Source organism: Salvelinus sp. IW2-2015, linkage group LG19 (assembly GCF_002910315.2).
Source record: "Salvelinus sp. IW2-2015 linkage group LG19, ASM291031v2, whole genome shotgun sequence".
NCBI lineage: Eukaryota > Metazoa > Chordata > Actinopteri > Salmoniformes > Salmonidae > Salvelinus > Salvelinus sp. IW2-2015.
In genome coordinates, this window is record NC_036859.1 from 19029302 (window position 1) to 19049283 (window position 19982).

A 19982-nucleotide genomic window follows, 5' to 3' on the forward strand; every position below is an offset into this window, starting at 1 on the left:
ACCTTGAGCTGGGGGCAATAAAAGGCTACTCTAAAATGTGCAACGCATGTTTTTAGGAATTGTGCAATTGRCATGCTGACTGCAGGAATGTCCACCAGAGCTGTTGCCAGAGAATTGAATGTAAATTTCTCTACCGTAAGCTGCCTCCAACGTCCTTTTACAGAATTTAGCAGGATGTTCAAGCATGCTCACAACTGCAGACCACGTGTAATCACAACAGCTCAGGACCTCCACATCCTGCTTCTTCACCTGCGGGATCGTCTGTGTGGGGGTGCTGAGGAGTATTTCTATCTGTAATAAAGCCCTGGGAAAAAAACGAATTCTGATTGGCAGGGCCTACCTCCAGTGGGTGGGCCTGGCTGCCAAGTGGGTGAGCCTATGCCCTCCAAGGTGGGTGAACCTTGCCCATAGATTAGGGCCTAATTTAATTTATTTCAATTGACTGATTTCCTTATGAACTAACTCAGTAAAATCTTTGAAATCGTTGCGTTTTATATTTTTGTTCAGTATAGTTGATTTTATTCAAACACATATGGTGTGTATATGGAAAAATACACATTTTAAAATTTGAAAGAAAGAACAGACAACTCTTGGTCGACCAAGATTTTTTGTTGTTGTCAGGGACAGTCCTACTGCACAGGGAAACCATTGTCTGGGGGGATACATCCACACACACATGTGCCTTCATGTATTATACTTATTCTAAATGTTTATTCTTATGCTAATGTTTATTGTTTTCCACTGAGCCATTTACTTTGTTTGTATTCTTATATTTTATTTTGTATTGTTGCATTGTCGAAGGAACCTGCAAGTAAGCATTTCATTGGACAGTGTATACCATGTGTATCCCGTAAATACGAGTAATAAAACTTGAAACACAAGAACACATATAGAAACACAGACGTATATTTAACGTAATTTGAAATCTTATTTGGATTAACCATAACTATACTTGAGTGCAGGTTACATTGTTTTTCTCTGATGCCTTAATCCACACGGCTGTGTATGCCCTTACTAGTGTGCCGTCAGTATTGAGTCTGTCTGTGGCTTGCGCTCAGGGAAAATCACAGAGTCTGTTGATATTAGATGCCTGTGGGTGATATTGGGAGAGCTGAGGAGTGATGAAGGGGGAGAGAGAGTGCTGAGGAGTAGATACAGCTTTATCCCTGAAATCTTAAACGGCTCTGTAGACGGAGCATGTGTTGGCAAAGTATTGAAATCTGATCTGTTTGGTCCATTACTTTTCTCAGGTAGAAGTTTAAAGATTCTCCGGTTCTTTTTTATACTTTTTAGCCAGTAGTTCTGACAGTAGCGCTCACGAGCTAAAAGTGGTTCCTGAAAATAGTGTACTATGTCACATGTGCAGATACAGTACCAGTCAAAAGTTTGGACACCTACTCACTCAAGGGTTTTTCTGTATTTTTGCTATTTTCTACATTGTAGAATAATAGTGAAGACATCAAAACTATGAAATAACACATATGGAGTCATGTAGTAACCAAAAAAGTGTTAAATCAAAATATATGTGAGATTATTCAAAGTAGCCACCCTTTGCCTTGATGACAGCTTTGCACACTCTTGGCATTCTCTCAACCAGCTTCATGAGGTAATCACCTGGAATGCATTTAAATTAACAGGTGTGCCTTGTTAGAAGTTAATTTGTGGAGTTTCTTTCCTCAATGCGTTTGAGCCAATCAGTTGTGATGTGACAAGGTAGGGGTGGTATACAGAAGATAGCCCTATTTGTTAAAGACCAAGTCCATATTATGGCAAGAACATCTCAAATTAGCAAAGAGAAACGACAGTCCATCATTACTTTAGGACATGAAGGTCAGTCAATATGGAACATTTCAAGAACTTTGAAAGTTTCTTCAAGTGCAGTCGCAAAAACCTTCAAGCTCTTTGATGAAACTGGGTTTCATGAGGAACGCCACAGGAATGGAAGACCCAGAGTTACCTCTGCTGCAGAGGGCAAGTTCATTAGAGTTACCAGCCTCAGAAATTGCAGCCCAAATAAATGCTACAGAGTTCAAGTAACAGACACATCTCAACATCAACTGTTTAGAGGACACTGTGTAAATCAGGCCGTCATGTCAAATTGCTGCAAAGAAACCACTACTAAAGGGCACCAATAAGAATAAGAGACTTGCTTGGGCTAAAAAACACGAGCAATGGACATTAGACCGGTGGAAATCTGTCCTTTGGTCCAAATTTTAGATTTTTGGTTCCAACCGCCGTGTCTTTTTGAGACGCGGAGTAGGTGAACCGATGATCTTCGCATATGTGGTTCCCACTGTGAAGCATGTAGGAGGTGGTGTGGGGGTGCTTTGCTGGTGACGCTGTCAGTGATTTATTTAGCAAACCAGATGGGATTTCATTTGTTTTTCAACACGACAATGACCCAACACCTCCAGGCTGTGTAAGGGCAATTTGACTAAGATGGCGAGTGATGTAGTGCTGCATCAGATGACCTGGCCTCCACAATGACCCAACCTCAACCCAATTGAGATGGTTGAGGTCATTCGAGACTGTTAGAAAAGCATTCCAGGTGAAGCTGGTTGAGAGAATGCCAAGAATGTGCAAAGCTGTCATCAAGGCAAAGGGTGGCTACTTTGAAGAATCTCAAATATATATAATATATTTWGATTTGTTTAACACTTTTTTTTCTTGTTTACATGATTCCATATGTGTTATTTCATAGTTTTGATGTCTTCACTATTATTCTACAATGTAGAAAATAGNAATGTCCACCAGAGCTGTTGCCAGAGAATTGAATGTAAATTTCTCTACCGTAAGCTGCCTCCAACGTCCTTTTACAGAATTTAGCAGGATGTTCAAGCATGCTCACAACTGCAGACCACGTGTAATCACAACAGCTCAGGACCTCCACATCCTGCTTCTTCACCTGCGGGATCGTCTGTGTGGGGGTGCTGAGGAGTATTTCTATCTGTAATAAAGCCCTGGGAAAAAAACTAATTCTGATTGGCAGGGCCTACCTCCAGTGGGTGGGCCTGGCTGCCAAGTGGGTGAGCCTATGCCCTCCAAGGTGGGTGAACCTTGCCCATTGATTAGGGCCTAATTTAATTTATTTCAATTGACTGATTTCCTTATGAACTAACTCAGTAAAATCTTTGAAATCGTTGCGTTTTATATTTTTGTTCAGTATAGTTGATTTTATTCAAACACACTGCACAGGGAAACCATTGTCTGGGGGGATACATCCACACACACATGTGCCTTCATGTATTATACTTATTCTAAATGTTTATTCTTATGCTAATGTTTATTGTTTTCCACTGAGCCATTTACTTTGTTTGTATTCTTATATTTTATTTTGTATTGTTGCATTGTCGAAGGAACCTGCAAGTAAGCATTTCATTGGACAGTGTATACCATGTGTATCCCGTAAATACGAGTAATAAAACTTGAAACACAAGAACACATATAGAAACACAGACGTATATTTAACGTAATTTGAAATCTTATTTGGATTAACCATAACTATACTTGAGTGCAGGTTACATTGTTTTTCTCTGATGCCTTAATCCACACGGCTGTGTATGCCCTTACTAGTGTGCCGTCAGTATTGAGTCTGTCTGTGGCTTGCGCTCAGGGAAAATCACAGAGTCTGTTGATATTAGATGCCTGTGGGTGATATTGGGAGAGCTGAGGAGTGATGAAGGGGGAGAGAGAGTGCTGAGGAGTAGATACAGCTTTATCCCTGAAATCTTAAACGGCTCTGTAGACGGAGCATGTGTTGGCAAAGTATTGAAATCTGATCTGTTTGGTCCATTACTTTTCTCAGGTAGAAGTTTAAAGATTCTCCGGTTCTTTTTTATACTTTTTAGCCAGTAGTTCTGACAGTAGCGCTCACGAGCTAAAAGTGGTTCCTGAAAATAGTGTACTATGTCACATGTGCAGATACAGTACCAGTCAAAAGTTTGGACACCTACTCACTCAAGGGTTTTTCTGTATTTTTGCTATTTTCTACATTGTAGAATAATAGTGAAGACATCAAAACTATGAAATAACACATATGGAATCATGTAAACAAGAAAAAAAAGTGTTAAACAAATCWAAATATATTATATATATTTGAGATTCTTCAAAGTAGCCACCCTTTGCCTTGATGACAGCTTTGCACATTCTTGGCATTCTCTCAACCAGCTTCACCTGGAATGCTTTTCTAACAGTCTCGAATGACCTCAACCATCTCAATTGGGTTGAGGTTGGGTCATTGTGGTCACTGTGTGTCCAAACTTTTGACAGCACTGTATGCACCACATCATTGCTCTCTCTCTCTCTCTCACTCACTCTCACTCTCTCACTCTTCTGTGTGCATCTTGTTAGATGTCACTCAAATGACAAGGTGCTAAAACTCATTGGCTAGGACTCTAATCGCTAGGGGGCTGGCGGGGGGATAATGTAGGGGAAATTGCGCAGCACAGCTTCCAGAAAATTTAAGGTTCGACAGTAATTCTGCTCATAGATTATGCTTGTATGAACTACACATTTAAAATATACTTAGTAGTCACCAGAGTTCCGGAGCATGTCTTTAAAGTATTGCCTGCATTGCTTGTATTTTCTACACTAATGCCATTTCTCACAAATGTACATTGTCCTYTTAATTATAAGACAGAAATAATGTGTCCACTCCAGTGTGGTTTCCAGTGCTAAAAGGAATTAGCAAGGATGTGAGATTTGATGTGTAAAAGAATAGATGAGGGTGTGAACATGGTTACCTGTGTCAAGCTAAGGCTATACAGAGGGATGGATGGGAGTGTGAGGGAGGCATGTTGATTGTGATGTTTTGCATCATGAGGCGTGTAGAGCAGTGCTGGGAGGCTTGGCTGGTCTCAGCAGACACTAGCAAGCATTGTGCAGGAGCATGTCACAGCCAATCCCCTTCACTTATGTCGCTCTGCGTCTGCTGCCAACTGTCCCTTCAACGCAGGAACACACACAATGCACACTTACACACACACATGTGCACTCACACGCAGGCCTCCCACCACACACCGCTGCACTGCAGTCAGTGACAAGTCAGTAATAAAATCCTGAGTGTTGTCTGGGTTTGACCTTTCTTGTGACCTCTAACCTACTACAGCCCTTTTCTCTYGCTCCTGCCCTTTACTCTCCTGACGACACTGCAAGGCTCGCATCGATCAGATCATCACCTAGTAAAGGATTAGACAATAGACTGAGACTGTACAGGGATGTTTAAATCAGGATTTTAGRTCGTCATTGGAGCTTTGGATCAGAAAAGGTCAGCGTAGAATATTCATCTTTAGAACGTTCATGTTTAAACCAGCATAGTACATTCAGTACCTCTTAACTGGGAGGACACTTGTTCACCCTGGTCACTCAGGATACTCTTTGAGAATGAAGAGTGAGTAAAGAGCTCATGTTGTCGACCCTGTGTCTGAAAGGCTAAAGAGAACTGTCTGGTGAATGTCTCCTCAGGTACATGGCCCCTGAAGTCCTGGATGACTCAATCAATATGAAGCATTTTGAGTCGTTCAAGCGGGCAGACATCTACGCCATGGGCCTGGTGTTCTGGGAGATCGCACGGAGATGCTCAATAGGAGGTGAGAACCAGTGGTGTAGTGTACTTAAGTAAAAATACTTTAAATTACTACTTAAGTAGTTTTTTTTTGGTATCTGTAGTTTACTTTACTATTTTTATTTTTGCCTACTTTTACTTCTCTACATTCCTAAAGAAAATAATGTACTTTTTACTTCATACATTTTCCCTCACACCCAAAACTACTCGTTACATTTTGACAGGAAAATGGTCCAATTCACACACTTAGCAAGAGAACACCCCTGCTCATCCCTACTGCTTATGATCTGGCGGACTCACTAAACACAAATGTTTGACATAAATTATGTCTGACTGTTGGTGTGTGACCCTGGCTATCTGTAAATTAAAATTTAAAAAAAACAATTGTACCATCTGGTTTGCTTAAAATAAGGAATCTGAAATGGTTTATACTTTGACTTTTGATACATAAGTACATCTTAGCAATTCTACTTACTTTTAATACTTAAGTATATTTAAAACCAAATACTTTTAGACTTACTCAAGTAGTATTTTATTGGGTGGSTTTAACTTGAGTCATTTCCTATTAAGTTATCTTTACTTTTACTCAAGTATGACAATGAGTACTTTACCCACCACTGGAGATAACACTACGCTCCTTTTAGCTCTTATCACACAGAGTCGTTTTGGCCCCAAGGACCGCGGCTAATTTCTGAAAGCCTCATGTCTTACACATTGCAGCCTGCCACTGACACAAGGCCCAAGGTTTGGGATATATTGTGAGACTCACTCTGACTCTAGTTTAGTCTGTCCCTCTAAGGCTTGGAGTCATCATTTGCCTTTCTCTGATATTTTCAACACTTTGTCAGAATTTGATCCTAGATTGCCATTGGCCTTGTGTCTAATCCCATCCSGTGTCTGTTGCTCCCCAGGTATCCACGAGGACTACCAGTTGCCCTACTATGACCTGGTCCAGTCAGACCCCTCGGTGGAAGAGATGAGGAGGGTGGTGTGTGACCAGAAACTACGGGCCAACATCCCCAACAGGTGGCAGAGCTGCGAGGTATGACATACTATGTGCTTCTTGTCTTGCTTTACTTCCCTTGGGAATATCATCTGTTTGTTTCTCTCTGTTTCTTGGTCGGTCTCTTAACTGTCTGCCTCACCTCTTTCTCTCGCTTTCTCTCTCTTTTTCRTTTTTTTTGTTTCCTCTATTACTCTCTCCCTCTTTGGTCTTCTGCCAGCAGCCTTCCCACTTCATCACCAGATCCACTTTCTCTCTGGCTTTATTGATGCAATTTTTATTGCTTGGAAACAGACAATTAGATTACATCCAATTTGCAGTCATAAAGCATCATAATCTGATCATCTCCTGCAAGGTTACAATGGCTGCTGCCAGAGCCTAGGCATCCCAGGCCGACTGTAAAGCAACTCCCTGAATTGATGGCCAGGCTGGTGAATATTAAATGGACCATCAGTCTATTTGTTTCACTCTGTCTGCGGTTGGAGAAAAGAGGCAAAGAATGTGCGGTTTTAAATCACTCAAAGATAATTCGCTAAATTAACATGAGCACATCAGGGACACATTCGGAGAGATGACTAGAAGACCCATCTTTCTACCTGTCTCCTGCTCCTCACTTTAAAATCTATAGATGGACTGGTGTTCTTTCAGCAGTGCTGCTCTCTTTCTCCCCCCCCACCTGACTGTATTACCAATTCTAAAAATCTTGAAAGTTATTCCACAACTCGGCTGCGTGAGTGCATACATACAGATGTCGGATCTTAATATGACCCATTTTGTGGCAGGAGAAAAATAATACTCAAGCAGGAGAATTAAAAAAAAATATATATATATTTAGAATCGCCGCCTGGGTGCAGCTGGAAGTGGTGTTTGTAGGCTATACAATGCACTCTCGTACCATACCTAAGGGGCTATGGTTTGGGGAAGGCTCTGCAAACCAACGAACCTCACACCATCAAGTATTTTTACGGCTTGCTAGAGCATTGTGAACTGCCGTAACGCAGTGGTCTAATCAGCACACTTCGGCTCGGAGCATCAGGAGTTCGCGCCCATTGCTGGGCAATCGTTTTGAAACTTTGTTATGAATGGAAACTAATGTTGACGTAGCCTACACTTATTATTTAACCAATCCAAAGGCAGCTGCCTACCTACCTCCAAAGGCACCTACCTTAGTAGGTAGAACTTTTCTTTTAGGTTACTGCCACTTGGGAAGGGATTCAAAGGCAGCATCACGTGATAACGCATTCACATTCCACGAGGGGCGAGATGTYTGTAGCCACTGTAGCAGCGTGAGCAACTAGTGCTAGCAATTCAGTGACCTAGCCCCAAAATGGAAATATCTGATACGAATAACAAGTAACAGAATTGATCTCCTCAGTACCTGTTAATGAATGAAATTGACACCGACCAGAATAATTATCCTACAGTATATGGTCCACCTCTCGCATATTGCTTGGTCTGCAGCTCCATCGATGTGGACGTGACTGGTAAGCTTCCATGATATCTTAGACAATGATTTTTTGTGATAGCTAAATAAGCTATTTTTAAGAATGATCTATAGCCAGAATAGTGGAGTTTCACTGTGAAGCTAATATTACATTAGAGCTGATGTTTTTTTTCTAATGAGTAGTCTTGAATTGCGATTTAATTCAAACAACTATCACACCCTTGCATATTATTACATGACACAGATGTTCAAGATAACATGCTTTTGTTTGTCGATAACTAATATTGAAAGATAATATGATGCAATCTAACTAGATTAGAAGGCCTAGGCTTCTTCATCCTAATGCAAGCTAAATGCATTGGATACAAAACAAACACTGGCATGTGATAACAGGATAACATATCCAATATAAATGCATATCAAACAGGAATAAATGTTCAATAGAATGATTTGTAATATTATTGATGACTTTCTCTCTCCTTGCAGGGGATTAGACAGAGTAACTGCAGTCACCAGATGCCCAAGCCTCTAAACTAGAAACATGTGAACMTCAACACTTTGAATAAATGTTAACATTTTTATTGGTTTTCCTCTATCTGTGAGTCCTGAAAACACAGTCCATTGTCGAAGAAGTAATTCCCAAGTGAGGGATATCCAGGAGATGAACCTCCAACATTCATAAACTTGTTCAGTACATGAGGGCAAATTTAATAGACAGGACAGGAGTTTACAGATTTTTGTTCCAGCTCTTCACAAACACGTAATTCAACTACACTGAACAAAAATATAAATGCAACATGCAACAATTTCCAAGATTTTACAGAGTTACAGTTCATATAAGGAAATCARTCAATTGAAATATATTCATTAGGCCCTAATCTATGGATTTCACATGACTGGGAATACAGATATGCGTCTGTTGATCGGAGATACCTTAAAAAAGGCAGGGAGTGTTGACACCAGGCTTGACACCAAGCTCAGAGATCTGGGTCTGGATACCACCCTCTGCAACTGGATCCTGGTGTTCCAGACAGGCAAACCACAGGGTGTGATGATTGGCAGCAACCACCTCCTCCACAACGACTCCCAGGGGTGTGTCCTCAGCCCTCTGCTGTTCTCCCTGTTCACCCACCCCTGCGTGGCTTTGCACGACACCAAGTCCATCAAGTTTGCTGACGACACCGCGATTGTAGGCCTGATAACCATCAATGACGAGTCAGCCTATAGGGAGGAAGTAAGTGAACTGGCATTGTAGTGCCAGGACAACCTCCCTCAACATCAGCAAAACAAAGGAATTGATTATTGACTTCAGGAAGCAGAGGAGGGAACATGGCCTCATCCATATTAACAGGACTGCGGTAGAGAGTYTGCAGTTTTAAGTTCCTCGGTGTACACATCACTGAGGACTTGACATGGACCAATAACACAATCACTCTTGTCAAGAGGCCGCAACAGCATTTCTACTTCCTAAGGCGGCTGAAGAAATTTGGCATGCCATCCCAGGTTCTCTCCAAATACTACTGCTGCACCATCGAGAAGGTCCTGACCAGTTGCTTCACGACCTGGTATGGGAATTGCTCCTTCCACGACCGCAAGGCCCTCCAGTGGGCTGTGAAGACGGCCCAGTACATCACTGGGACCATGCTCCCACCCATCCAGGACACCTGAGGAAGGCTCGCAGTATCATCAAGGACCCTAGAAACCCCAGCCACGAGCTGTTCTCTCTCCCTTACCGTCRGGCAGACGGTATCGGAGTATGAGGTCTGATACCAACAGGGTCAGAGAAAGTTTCTATCTACAAGCCATCAAACTGCTGAACACTTGAACTGGACTGACCACCTACACTTACTCTGCACACCTTAGCACATACCCACGTATAAATGTATGCTACACACACACACACATCACAACTTGTAATGATGGGGCGACGAGTCGGAAGCAGGTGYAGGTGAAACGTTTTAATAAAACAACACAAGAACAATACCAACTGGAGAGTGACATATAAAGGGTGAAGGTAATGGAGTCCAGGTGTGAATCATAATGATTCACAGGTGTGCGTAATGATGAATCCCAGGACCAGTGGTTAGTATTCTGGCCGGAGGAGGCAGGAGCAGACGTGACACAACTGCTGCTACCAGACTCTATTATGATTGCTAAATACTGCACAATATACAGTGGGGCAAAAAAGTATTTAGTCAGCCACCAATTGTGCAGTTCTCCCACTTAAAAAGATGGGAGAATGGGTTCCTTGTGAGACATTAGCTAGAGTTTCGTTTCTGCCACAGAGCTTTTTAAAATATTTTTTACCTGTAATTTTCATCATAGGTACACTTCAACATTGACAGACAAAATGAGGAAAAAAATGAATATTTAGTTTTTGATATTCAAATGATGGTGGAAAATAAGTATTTGGTCAATAACAAAGTTTATCTCAATACTTTGTTTATATACCCTTTGTTGGCAATGACAGAGGTCAAACGTTTTTGTAAGTCTTACAAGGTTTTCACACACTGTTGCTGGTATTTTGGCCATTCTCCATGCAGATCTCCTCTAGAGCAGTGATGTTTTTGGGGCTGTTGCTGGGCAACACGGACTTTCAACTCCCTCAAAGATTTTCTATGGGGTTGAGATCTGGAGACTGGCTAGGCCACTCCAGGACCTTGAAATGCTTCTTACGAAGCGACTCCTTCGTTGCCCGGGCAGTGTGTTTGGATCATTGTCATGCTGAAAGACAGCCAGTTTCATCTTCAATGCCCTTGCTGATGGAAGGAGGTTTTCACTCAAAATCTCACGATACATGGCCCCATTCATTCTTTCCTTTACACGGATCAGTCGTCCTGTGTCCTTTGCAGAAAAAAGCCCCAAAGCATGATGTTTCCACCCCATGCTTCACAGTAGGTATGGTGTTCTTTGGATGCAACTCAGCATTCTTTGTCCTCCAAACACGACGAGTTGAGTTTTTTAAAAATTCTATTTTGGTTTCATCTGACCGTATGACATTCTCCCAATCTTCTTCTGGATCATCCAAATGCTCTCTAGCAACTTCAGACGGGCCTGGACATGTACTGGCTTAAGCAGGGGGACACGTCTGGCACTGCAGGATTTGAGTTGGCGGCGTAGTGTGTTTACTGATGGTAGGCTTTGTTACTTTGGTCCAGCTCTTGCAGGTCATTCACTAGGTCCCCCGTGTGGTTCTGGGATTTTTGCTCAGAGTTTGGAGTGTGACTGTTTGAGGTTGTGGACAGGTGTCTTTTATACCTGATAACAAGTTCAAACAGGTGCCATTACAATCAGGTAACGTGGAGGACAGAGAGCCTCTTAAAAGAAGTTACAGGTCTGTGGAGCCAGAATTCTTGCTTGTTTGTAGGTGACCAATACTTATTTCCCACAATATTGCAAATAATTCATAAAAATCCTACAATGTGATTTTCTGGATTTTTCCCTCATATTGGTCTGTCATTAGTTGGAAGTGTCTATGATAAATAACAGGGCTCTCATCTTTTTAAGTGGGAGAACTTGCACAATTGGTGGCTGACTAAATACTTTTTTGCCCCACTGTAAACACTTGCCCCCTAATCCCACCGTCCCCATAGCATGTAAAATATTGGATTATATAAATTGTGCCTTCCTGTATTATACTGATACTAAAATGTTTATTCTATTCTACTGAGCCATTTAACTTTGTTTATATTTTATTTCGTATTGTTGCACTGTCGAAGGAACCTGCAAGTAAGGATTTCGTTGGACAGTGTATACCATGTGTATCCCATACATACGACTAATACAACTTTAAACAACTTAATTGACCACAATCAACATTTTGCAATGGCAACTCAGTCTCCAGACTTGAACCCCATTGAAAACCTTCGTTTCGAATTGAAGAGGGCAGTCCATAAGCGCAGACGAAGGATCTGGGAAGATTCAGTATGGAGCAATGGTCTATAATTAAGCAATAAGGCCCAAGGAGGTGTGGTATATGGCCAATATACCATGGCAAAGGGGTGTTTCTAAGCACGACGCAACGCGGAGTGCCAGGACACAGCCCTTAGCCGTGGTATATTGGCCAAATATCACAAACCTCAGAGGTGCCTTATTGCTATTATAAACTGGTTACCAACATAAATAGAGCAGTAAAAATACATGTTTTGTCATGCCCGTGGTATACGGATTTCATGACAAAAATTTGTGAGTCAATGAGGAATATTTATTGGTTAAATAAGAAGTTATGGTTAAAATGTATTTTTGACCTATTGTTTGGAACATTCCTAACGGAAAGGGGTTCCTGGAAAGCGTATTTAGTAGTAGAGCCATAGAGTGATTCCTCATGAAACCAGGTCACAAAAAATACCATGATTATATGGATTTTCACAAAATGTAAATCCATAGAATGGTATTTTTGGAGGAAGGATTATTGACATTTGTATCTAAAAATAATCAATTGGCATATTTATGACCTCTTTTAACCTCTCTAGGGTATGTGGGACGGTAGCGTCTCACCTCGTCAACAGCCAGTGAAACTGCAGGGCGCCAAATTCAAAACAACAGAAATCACATAATTTAAAATTCCCTCAAACATACATGTATTTTACACCATTTTTAAAAAATACACTTGTTGTAAAATCAGCCACACGTGTCCGATTTCAAATAGGCTTTACGACGAAACCACATGATTATGTTAGGTGAGTGCTATTCACAGAAAACACAGCCATTTTCCAGCAAAGAGAGGAGTCACAAAAAGCAGAAATAGAGATACAATTAATCACCTAACCTTTGATGTTCTTCATCAGATGACACTCATTAGGACTTCATGTTAATCAATACATGTATGTGTTTGGTAAAGTTCATATTTATATCCAAAAATCTCAAGTTTATATTGGCGCGTTATGTTCAGTAGCTTCCAAAACATCGGTGATTTTGCAGAGAGCCACATCATTTACAGAAATAGTCCCATAAATGTGATGAAAATACAAGTGTTACACATTGAATTTAGATCCACTTCTCCTTAACCTTCTAGGACACACGTTCCGCTAGCGGACCCCCCCAACATGTCCCTGAAAAGGCAGCGCGGGAAATTCAAAAAATATTTTAGAAATATTTAACTTTCACACATTAACACGTCCAATACAGCAAATGAAAGATAAACATCTTGTTAATCTACCATCGTGGCCGATTTCAAAAAAAAAAAAAAAAAAAAAAAAAATGTTACAGCGAAACAACAACATATATTTTGTCACCACCAAATCCCAAAAACAACAGCCATTTTCCCAGCAAAGATGTAGTAACAAAAAACAGAAATAGAGTCAAATTAATCAACTACCTTTGATAATCTTCAATCAGATGCAACATAGGACATCATGTTACACAATACATTTATGTTTTGTCAATAATGTGCATATTATATCCAAAATACTCGGCTTTACATTGGCGCCATGTTCAAGAAATGCCTCCAAAATATCCGGAGTAATTACAGAGAGCCAGTCAAATAACAGAATACTCATCATAAACTTTGATGAAAGATACATGTTTTACATATAATTAAAGATACACTTGTTCTTAATGCAACCGCTGTCATTTTTTTTTTAACTTTAGGAAAAAAGATCCATGCAATAATCTGAGACGGCACTCAGATTATACAACATTTCTCTCCGCCATGTTGGATCAACAGAAATACGAAATTAGCATCCATAAATATTCCCTTACTTTGATGATCTTTCATCAAGAATGCAGTGCCAGGAATCTAGTTCTAACAATAATTCGTTTTTGTCGATAATGTCCATTACTTATGTCCAATTAGCTAATTTTGCTAGCATGTGTAGTACACGTGTCCAAGACGCTCGCGCAGATGCAGGCAAACGTCTGACGAAACTTCAAACAGTATATTCCAAGTCGAATAAACTGGTCAAATTTAGTAAGAGATCAATCTTCAGGATGTTGTTATCATTTATATCCAATAACGTTCCAACCGAAGCATTCTTATGTCTGTATAAGTAATGGAACGCAAGGCGACAACATGAGGAAAGCCATGACCAAGAACTGGCAATCTGCCAGACCACTGACTCATTCCTCCCATCCGGTCCCCAACACATCATAAAACTTCAGTCCACGTTCTACTGACTGTTGACATCTAGTGGAAGGCGTTGAAGTGCAAACAAATCCTATATTACAGGAGTTGAATAGGCGCTGACTTTAACAAACGACCACTCTGATTTTTCACTTCATGTTTGGATTTTTCTCAGTTTTTGCCTGCCACATGAGTCTGTTATACTCACAGACATTACATTCAAATCAGTTTAGAAACTTCAGAGTGTTTTCCATCCTCAATAGTAATATAATATGCATATATTAGCATCTGGACAGAGTAGGAGCCAGTTCACTATGGGCACGTAATTCATCCAAAAGTGAAAATGCTGCCCCCTATCACAAAATAAGTTAACGCTTTTTTGAATTACTACATGATTCTGTATGTGTTCTTCATAGTTTTGATGTCTTCACAATTACTACAATGTAAAAAAAAAAAAAAACTTTAAGTAATCTGTCCAAACTCTTGACTGGTACTGGATTCATACCCTTTACTCTGTACTTTTTTGAAGAACTTTGGCAACGATTACAGCCTTGAGTCTTCTTGGGTATACGCTAAAAGCTTGGCACATCTGTATTTGGAGAGTTTTCCCATTCTTTTCTGCAAGATCCTCTCAAGCTCTGTCAGTTGGATGGGGAGTGTCGCTTCACAGCTATTTTCAGGTTTCTTCAGAGATGTTTAAATCGGGTTCAAGCCCCAGGCTCTGGCTGGCCACTCAGGACATTGAAGACTTGTCCCGAAGCCACACCTGTGTTGTCTTGGCTGTGTGCTTAAGGTCGTTTCCTGTGGAGGTGAATCTTCGCTCCAGTCTGAGGTCCTCAACGCTCTGGAGCAGGTTTTCATCAGGATCTCTCGGTACTGCTCCGTTCATCATTCCCCCTCGATCTTGACTATCCCTCCACTCCTACCATTGAAAAACATCCACAGAATGATGCTGCCACCACCGTGCTTCACCATAGGGATGGTATTGGATAGGTGATGAGCGGTGCCTGGTTTCCTCAGACGCCACCAAGACTCTAGGAAGAGTCTTGGTGGTTTTCAAACTTCTTCCATTTAAGAATGATAGAGGGCCACTGTGTTCTTCGGGATGTTCAATGCTGCAGACATTTTTTGGTACCCTTCCCCAGAACTGTGCCTCGACACAATCCTGTTCCGGAGCTCTACGGACAATTCCTTCGACCTCATGCTCTTGGTTTTTGATCTGAGATGCACTGTCAACTGTGGGATCTTACATAGACGTGTGTGCTTTCCAAATCATGTCAAATCAATTGAATTTACCACAGGTGACTCCATCAAGTTGTATAAACATCTCAAGGATGATCAATGGAAACCAGGATACACCTGAAACTCAATTTCGGTTATCATAGCAAAGGGTCTGAATACTTACGTAAATAATGTTTTCGCTTTGTCATTATGGGTATTGTGTGTAGATTGAGTAAAAAATCTAATTTTATCAATTTTAGAACAAGGCTTTAACGTAACAAAATGTGGAAAAACTAAAGGGGTCTGAATATTTTCCGAATGCACTGTATGACGTGGGTGTATTGAGTGTAAAAGCAATCACTTGAAACAGGTCCTATATGCTAGATTTTGATTTATTTGGAAACTGTTAGTTGTGAATGATACAACCATAGAATGTTTAGAATCAAGACTACAGTATATGGGCTGCAAGTGCGAGACTTAGGCTATTGATTGATTTGACAAGCATGCAAAAAAGCTTGCGCTCTGTTCTTTCCTCAGGCTGCAGGCTGTTTTCTCATCAGTGATTGTATTTTCACCCATCAGACTTTTCTCAATTTATCTTGTCTTTACTAATATGCAAAAATGTGTCCGGTTTAGAATGGGCCATTATCAAAGAGCAGGGAGAAAAAATGCATGTCATCTGTATGCACTCGAATATGGAACGTTGTTCTATTTGTGTAGGCTACTTCAGTTTTATAGTGGAGCATGTGTTTATATGAAGCCGCTGATAAATAAATACAAGAACACTTTTTTCACTCCTTGCATCAACCACTGTTTGAGGAGTAAGCTTTGCTGCCCGACAGGTGATATTCCACCCAAACTCTGTATGCCATCGGCTCTCCAACCTTGTTCTTGCAGCTACCCAGTGCTTAATTTGGGAAACCAAGTGAAATCTGTTCGGAACATCGATTAGTAATGTTTCGCAACTAACATATTTCACTAGACTGTTGACAGCCTGTCTGCACGCTTGAGAAAGGAATAGAGGAGGAGATGGAAACACATGGTGGGAGAGATTCTGTATAGCTAAAGGTAATGTGTCACCCAATTAATTATGAAAATATAAAGATTCACTAATTGTAGGCTAACCTGTATCTGCCCTGCACAATCAATGAACCAACAGCATGCTAAGGCTATACGTTTTCTCCCAGACTCATGGATATACATTTTGCAGCATACATTTCGTAGTCCATCCAGGATGCATAATAACAGTACACACTCAAAGGCCAGGCAAATTAATTATGTATCAAAGACTTTAAATCAGTTTTGATGTATGTTTTCTGCCATGCATATATGCAGTAGGCTATGTATCGTATTAAGGCACAATCTAATGTTAATTGTGTTTTTTTTTTTGTTGGTGTGTGTCGCAGGCAACCGCAGCGTGCATGTGACGCTCTAGTGCAGTAGTGCCGGTAGGTTAGTTGCATGCCCGCTTACCATGTTGCTTGCACACTCTCGCGGCTAGCCCTTGTAGTGAATTAGGGAGCAGCTTCATGCACAAGTCTCCCCTTGTTGGTACAAGCCTCTCCATGACAAGGACTCCTGTCGGACCTCCTCGCGGCGGACACGTTTACTGGTTGTCTTACTCCTGGCAGGGGATCTCTCGGAAGCACAGTGGGCCCCAGAGATGCGTCTCGTACAGGCCCACCTCTTTGTGGACACGTCTGGCAGCTATCAACCACTGTCGCCGCTGCTTGTGGTTAGTCTGGTACGACCAAAGGCTAGGGAGCGACACCCTGAGAGAAAGCAGCGTGCTGGCGGTGCGTGATAGGCGGAGCTGACAGACTGGGGCTCCGGCAGCTGTGGAAGATACTGTCATCCTGGGTTTCCCCCCGTGCCACTGGAATCTTCACCTTCCTACAGTGAAGTAGTGCTGTTGGGGATTGCGCACCCTCAGCGCACTTTAAATAACTTCCTTTGCCGCAGTATCCACTTCTGGCCTAGGTTAAGCCATCAACCGTAAACCGACTAAAGTCTGGCGATGTTGGGGTGTGTCGGTGATGGGGCAGGAAGTGAATGCACCGGGGACCCTTATTCAGTGCCACGGCACAAAGGGCTAATTATGTCGCCCAGCAGCTTGTGACTTGAGTGCGCAGCTGCTCTCGGTCAGACCTCTGTGTGATAGCTGAGACCTATTTAGGAGCCACATGCTCACCCCAGCTGGAAGAGGACGCCTAGAAAAGGTGGCTAAAATTGCCACTCACTCCATCCTGGATAGACTACCGCACCTATCGGGAGTTCCACACAGTGTCGAAATATGCGTAAAGAAACATAACTTCCCGTGAAACTAGCAGAAAGAACATCGGAACCTCTTTGGACACTGACGTAATAGCAACAGACGCCGAATCGCGAGAACAGCTTTGTTGCGCAGAAAGCTAAGGCGCTACAACATTGGCATTGCTGCCCTGAGTGAGACCCAAGTTCCGAGATGAGGTTTCCAACGAAATAAGAGGTAGAAGTTACACCTTCTTCTGGAAGGTTACCGCTCCAGGTGTACACATAACCCACGGTGTGGGACGGCAAATTAAAACCAGCCTTTCTACCCAGCTTCTGACCACCATCACAGCCTTACTGGAAATTATGCACAAAGCGTACAGGGTACTCTCAACATTTCCCACATCTGCTACCCTCCGCAAGGCAAATGGCATGCATTGCGCAAGGAAGTGCAAGACAATCTTGCATCGCTCTGGAACAATTTATGGTGGACGAATAACGGCAACAGGAATCCAACATTTATGCAGACAAAAAACGACATGCACAATGTTCTAACAACTAGCTAAAGATATCTATGGCCCTTAGAAGTCGTCAATCCACCACGATGTAAACAGCTGATGTCTGACTCTCTTGAAGGACAAAACCAGATCCTGAATTGAGTGGGCTGACCACTTTTAAGCTCTACTCCAATCAGCATTCTCCTAACAGACCACTCACCTTGAAAGAACTGCCTGTCTGTCCACCATTTCAAGACCTCAACCATTTTCCAACCTTCCAAGAGGTTGTTATCAGCTATCTGTTCCTCAAGAACAACACAGACTCCTGTGCTGACATGCATTCCCGGCAGAGCTACTTAAGAAGGAGATACTTCTGCATCCAAAAGCTCCACCAGTACATCACTGAAGTTTGGGATGTGGGAGATCGTCCCCCAACACAACATAATTTCCACCATCTATAAGAACAGATTGGTGACAAGTCCATCTGCGACAACAGCCGGGGATACCCCTTCTGCTGAGTTGCGGCAGGGTCCTTTTCCAAGGTGATGCTACACAGGCTGGTGAACAACATCAGAGAACTTGCTGCCAGAGTCCACAATGCGGGCTTTCAGCAAAGAACAGGAGTACGGTTCAACATGATATCACTGGGTAAGGCAAACTCCAGGGAGAATGCCTGAACACATTCAGACCTTTTCATGGCCTTCGTTGACCCTCTCTAAGCGCCTTCAACACTGTGGAAAAGGCAGGGGGGGAACTATAATGGGGCATTCTACTCAAATTTGTCCAACGTCCTTTTGCCAGTTTTCCACTATGGTATGATGGTTCGGTGGCCTAGGGGGGCAAGAGTCCAGTGCCCTTTTGGAGTAAGCTCGGTGTGAGGGCAGGGTGTGTGGCTGGCACCAGATATATTTAACATCTTCCTCCTATGTGTCACCACCAGATTTCCACTAGGAGCTTGAGAGACAGCAGAAAGTGTTGCGTGATTCAGGCTGGATGAAACCTATCAACATCAGGAGCTCCAAGCAACCACGCAACATTTTGAATGGAGCAGGTTTCTTGAGCTGCAGTACGCTGAGAGCTGTGCTTCTTGTGGCCCACACTCTGAAAGCGCCTTCAGTCCGTGCCTTGCTAGCGGCTTGTGAGGGTCTAGCAGGACTGTCATCAAACACCACCAAGAAGGTGGTCTGCCAATGGAGACAACCTCCATCCACCATGCCTGTCTTCACCATTGGAACACCAAAATCATGGGCAATTGTTCCGTCCTTCATATACCTGGGCAGCATACCTCTCGAGGACTTGCTCATCGATCTCATTCAAAATAGGACTAAGCAAACATCCGCTGCCTTCAGGAAACTCGATGCAGGGTATTCCAACAGTGATCTTCCACCGTCACCCACAAGTCGCCGTCCTAAATCCATACTCTTTACAGCTGTGAAGCCTGCGGGTGCATTACAGTGCTACAACAGCAGCTCGAGCGATTCCCAATAAGGATTGCCTGCAGCGCATCCTGCTGGGAATCACACTGGTCGCCACGTGTGCCCACAGTACTGAAAACTTGCTATAGATCCAACTGCAAAAGTAGGAAGGCCAGGGTCACCCAACACCAACTGTGCTGGCTTTGGCATGCCATTAGAAACGTCTCAGCCAAGCGCTTGCCACGGAAGATCATTTATGGGCAGCTATCATCTTGGCTGGCGGTCTGTAATGGGGAGAGATTTGAAGCGCTACAAGGACCAGCTGAAGAGTGCACCATAACCCAAGACCTAGAGGATCTGCTTGCCAACCGGTTCCACCTGGCAGCTCTTGCCAGTGAGCGGTGTACAGAGGTGGGAGAGGAAGCAGGAGCACAAAGAGACAGAAAAAAACAGGCTCAGGAGGACATTATCAACCATCCCTGCCTCGTTCAACAGACTGCAATAAGTATTGTGATCTTGATTGGCACT

The 19982-nt window shown here is 42.4% G+C and overlaps 1 protein-coding gene across 3 annotated transcripts in view; it reads left to right on the plus strand.

Annotated features, from left to right (window-relative positions):
* LOC111979509 (TGF-beta receptor type-1) overlaps window positions 1-19982 on the plus strand; it is a 113583-nt gene that overhangs the window by 68569 nt on the left and 25032 nt on the right. For 2 of the 3 annotated variants that reach the window (XM_024010101.2, XM_070448863.1), the window contains 2 exons: window positions 5464-5588; window positions 6475-6605. In XM_024010101.2, coding sequence (XP_023865869.1) covers window positions 5464-5588; window positions 6475-6605 — 256 coding nt within the window. Of the gene's footprint in view, window positions 1-5463; window positions 5589-6474; window positions 6606-8496; window positions 8575-19982 lie in introns of those variants that run through there. The other variant, XM_024010102.2, reaches the window with a different exon arrangement.